The 2,562-nt window shown below is 59.7% G+C and overlaps 1 protein-coding gene across 1 annotated transcript; it reads left to right on the top strand.

The window, feature by feature from the left end:
- Nucleotides 1–14: 14 nt before the first annotated feature.
- SPRG_18200 (hypothetical protein) lies at nt 15–2,416 on the top strand (the record flags this gene model as incomplete). The annotated part of the gene is made up of 10 exons (XM_012357636.1): nt 15–305; nt 361–505; nt 541–690; nt 791–893; nt 946–1,151; nt 1,209–1,540; nt 1,595–1,673; nt 1,729–1,890; nt 1,936–2,097; nt 2,142–2,416. The coding sequence occupies 10 exons, from the start codon at nt 15–17 to the stop codon at nt 2,414–2,416; spliced, it is 1,905 nt and encodes a 634-aa protein (XP_012213026.1).
- Between the last annotated feature and the right edge of the window lie 146 nt (nt 2,417–2,562).

Genomic DNA, 2,562 nt, shown 5'->3' with positions numbered 1-2,562 from the left:
AGACGCTGGCCTTGATGGGCTGCCGGACCAAGGACGCGGTCGACGTGACGGCCAGCATCTTTGAGGCGTACCACGCCTTTGGCGTCGGCGCCACGAGCCACTGGCCGTTCGAGAGCCTCCAGCACGAGGTCTACGCGCAGCTCGCCAAGCTCGACTACACCAAGACGTCGCAGCTCCTCGACTTTGACATTGCCAAGGAGATTACGCAGCGAAACAAGTCGTTTGTCGTGCTCCTCGGTGGCACCTCGGGCACCGGCAAGTCGACGCTCGCGTCGCTGCTCGCATCGCGCCTGCGCCTCACCACGGTATACGCTTGCAGCACCGGTGCATCGTCCTGCAACGCGCTTGGTGGTGATCTAGGTCTTGCCGACCGACTCGGTCCGGCACATCTCGCGGGCCTTCTTGACGAAAGAGTCGCACCCGTGCGCGTTCATGTCGACGTACCAAGCCGGCGAAGCGCTCACGCCCGACCAAGTCGACGAGCTCAAAAAGGTCATGCAACATCGTTAGTCCTGCCTCGTGACACCTCGTAGATTGCAGCGGGCGACGTCAACACCATCATGTCGGAGAACCGCCTCCAGAAGCGCAAGGTGCTCAAAGGCTACAAGCTCCAGGCCGACGCCGTCCTCGAGAAGCTCGACCTTGTCCTGACGATGTTTGAGAAGCGCAAGCAAAGCCTTGTGGTCGAAGGTACCGAATCTCTTTTTTCTGCTGCTTTATTTCATGGTTTTTATACACCCTGGCTCGGTACTTGATACGAAATTGATATGTACACGTCCGTGGCGTGTAGGCGTGCATCTCAACACGGAGCAAATGGTCGAGCTTGTCCGGCGGCATCCCAACTGCGTGCCATTTGTGATCTACATCTCGAATGAGATGAAGCACCGCGAGCGGTAGCATGCGAGCCGCCTACCGTCTTTGGCGCTTATTTGCATGATCGTATAGCTTTGCCGTGCGCGCACGGCACATGACGATCGATCCGCAAGAGAACAAGTACATCAAGTACTTTGACAACATCCGCATCATCCAGCGCCACCTGTGCAAGAACGCGGATACGTACTTGATCCCAAAGATTGACAACACCAACGTGGATCGGTCGCTGGTGACGATCCAGTCGACGCTGGTCCGCGTCTTGCGCAAGATGCTGCGCGGTATATGATCCCTCGCTGCTGCTGCAACACATGATACGATATTGAGTCGCTCCCTAGGCGACAGCATGGTCGATGAGAAAACCGGCAAGTTTGTCTTGCTGTCGCGCGAGCACGAGAGCGCCATCAAGAAGGCGTGGTCGAGCAAAGGCGTCCGGAAGGCGATGCGGCCGCTCACCAACCAAAAGGTCTCGAAGCGGCTCTTGCTGCGCCGTCTCTTGGCCGAGCAGCAGTCGAACCACCACGTCGGGCCCGACAGCTCGTCGAGCGACGAAGAGAGCGGGGACCACCGCCCGAGCCGCCACGACGACGACGACGAGGAGCAAACGACCGTGGTCGGCAGTCTCTTGAGCTTTCGTGACAGCGGCAAAGTTCGCTCCGACGGCGACGAAGTACATACTATGGCAACCGAGAGGGATGATGATGTACATCTTGTTGTGGCCTAGGATGACAAGGCGTTGTCGACAACGATCCAGCAAATGGCGCTCTGGCGCGCGAGCCAGCCCAAGCCGCTCGCGTTGAACGGTACTACCTTATTCTGTCGGTTTGTATCAACGTATCAACCACCGATGAATACTAGACACGGCCGTCGGCGACGACGGCGTCGACCCAGAAATGACGTTTGAAAACTACCACTTGGCCGACATGAAGCAGCGCTGGCGCCACAAGGAGCGCACGCGGTCGTGGTTTGGATCGCCGTCGCAAGCCATCGAGAAGCAACGCTCGTTGACGCTCGACAAGGGTATCGAGGCGTCGTCGTTGGTGTTGCTTGACGGACTCGTGCTAGGCCCTCTGAGTGCAATTCACTCGGGCACTCGACGCCCCGCGACCAAGGTCCGTCCGTCCTCGGCGAGCCCGAAGAAGCGCGACTCGCTCCGGCACAAGGCCGTGCGCCTCGGCGAGAAAGGGCCGCGGCCCATGTCGGCGCGCCGCCTCTCGTCGTCCCAAGGTACCCGCCGTGCTTTTGGTCGCGGCCACGGAACTGGTCTGTAGATTTGGATTTGGATTTCGACTCGGTCTCGGTCTCGGATCTGGACCGGCAAGATTGCATCTCCGAGTCGTCGTCGCACGCCGAGAACTGCACGTCGCCGCTTGCGTCGCCGACCCGCAGCATTGGCGAGATGGACTACGCCGTGAGTTCGGGCAGCGACGACGACGACGACGACGGCAACGGGGCCGTCGGCTTTGCGTTGCCACCCGTCCCGGCGTTTGCACCGGCGCCGCCATCTCCGAGTTGCCCACCTTCTGCGATTCGCCCGGCGCCGTAGACGGCTTCAATGACGCGTCGTCGTCGTCGTGACACGAATACACTTGTATGCATATCGTGTGTTTCTTCGCAACGTTCTATCACCGTTCTATCAATGTATCAACCGTCGCGTCGGCGGTGGTAGCTGCTTATCTTGTCGACGTCGGC

This window comes from Saprolegnia parasitica, assembly GCF_000151545.1.
Source record: "Saprolegnia parasitica CBS 223.65 unplaced genomic scaffold supercont2.1040, whole genome shotgun sequence".
Classification (NCBI taxonomy): domain Eukaryota; phylum Oomycota; class Saprolegniomycetes; order Saprolegniales; family Saprolegniaceae; genus Saprolegnia; species Saprolegnia parasitica.
The sequence above is the reverse complement of the archived record's forward strand: the minus strand, read 5'-3'. Positions and strand labels throughout refer to the sequence as shown.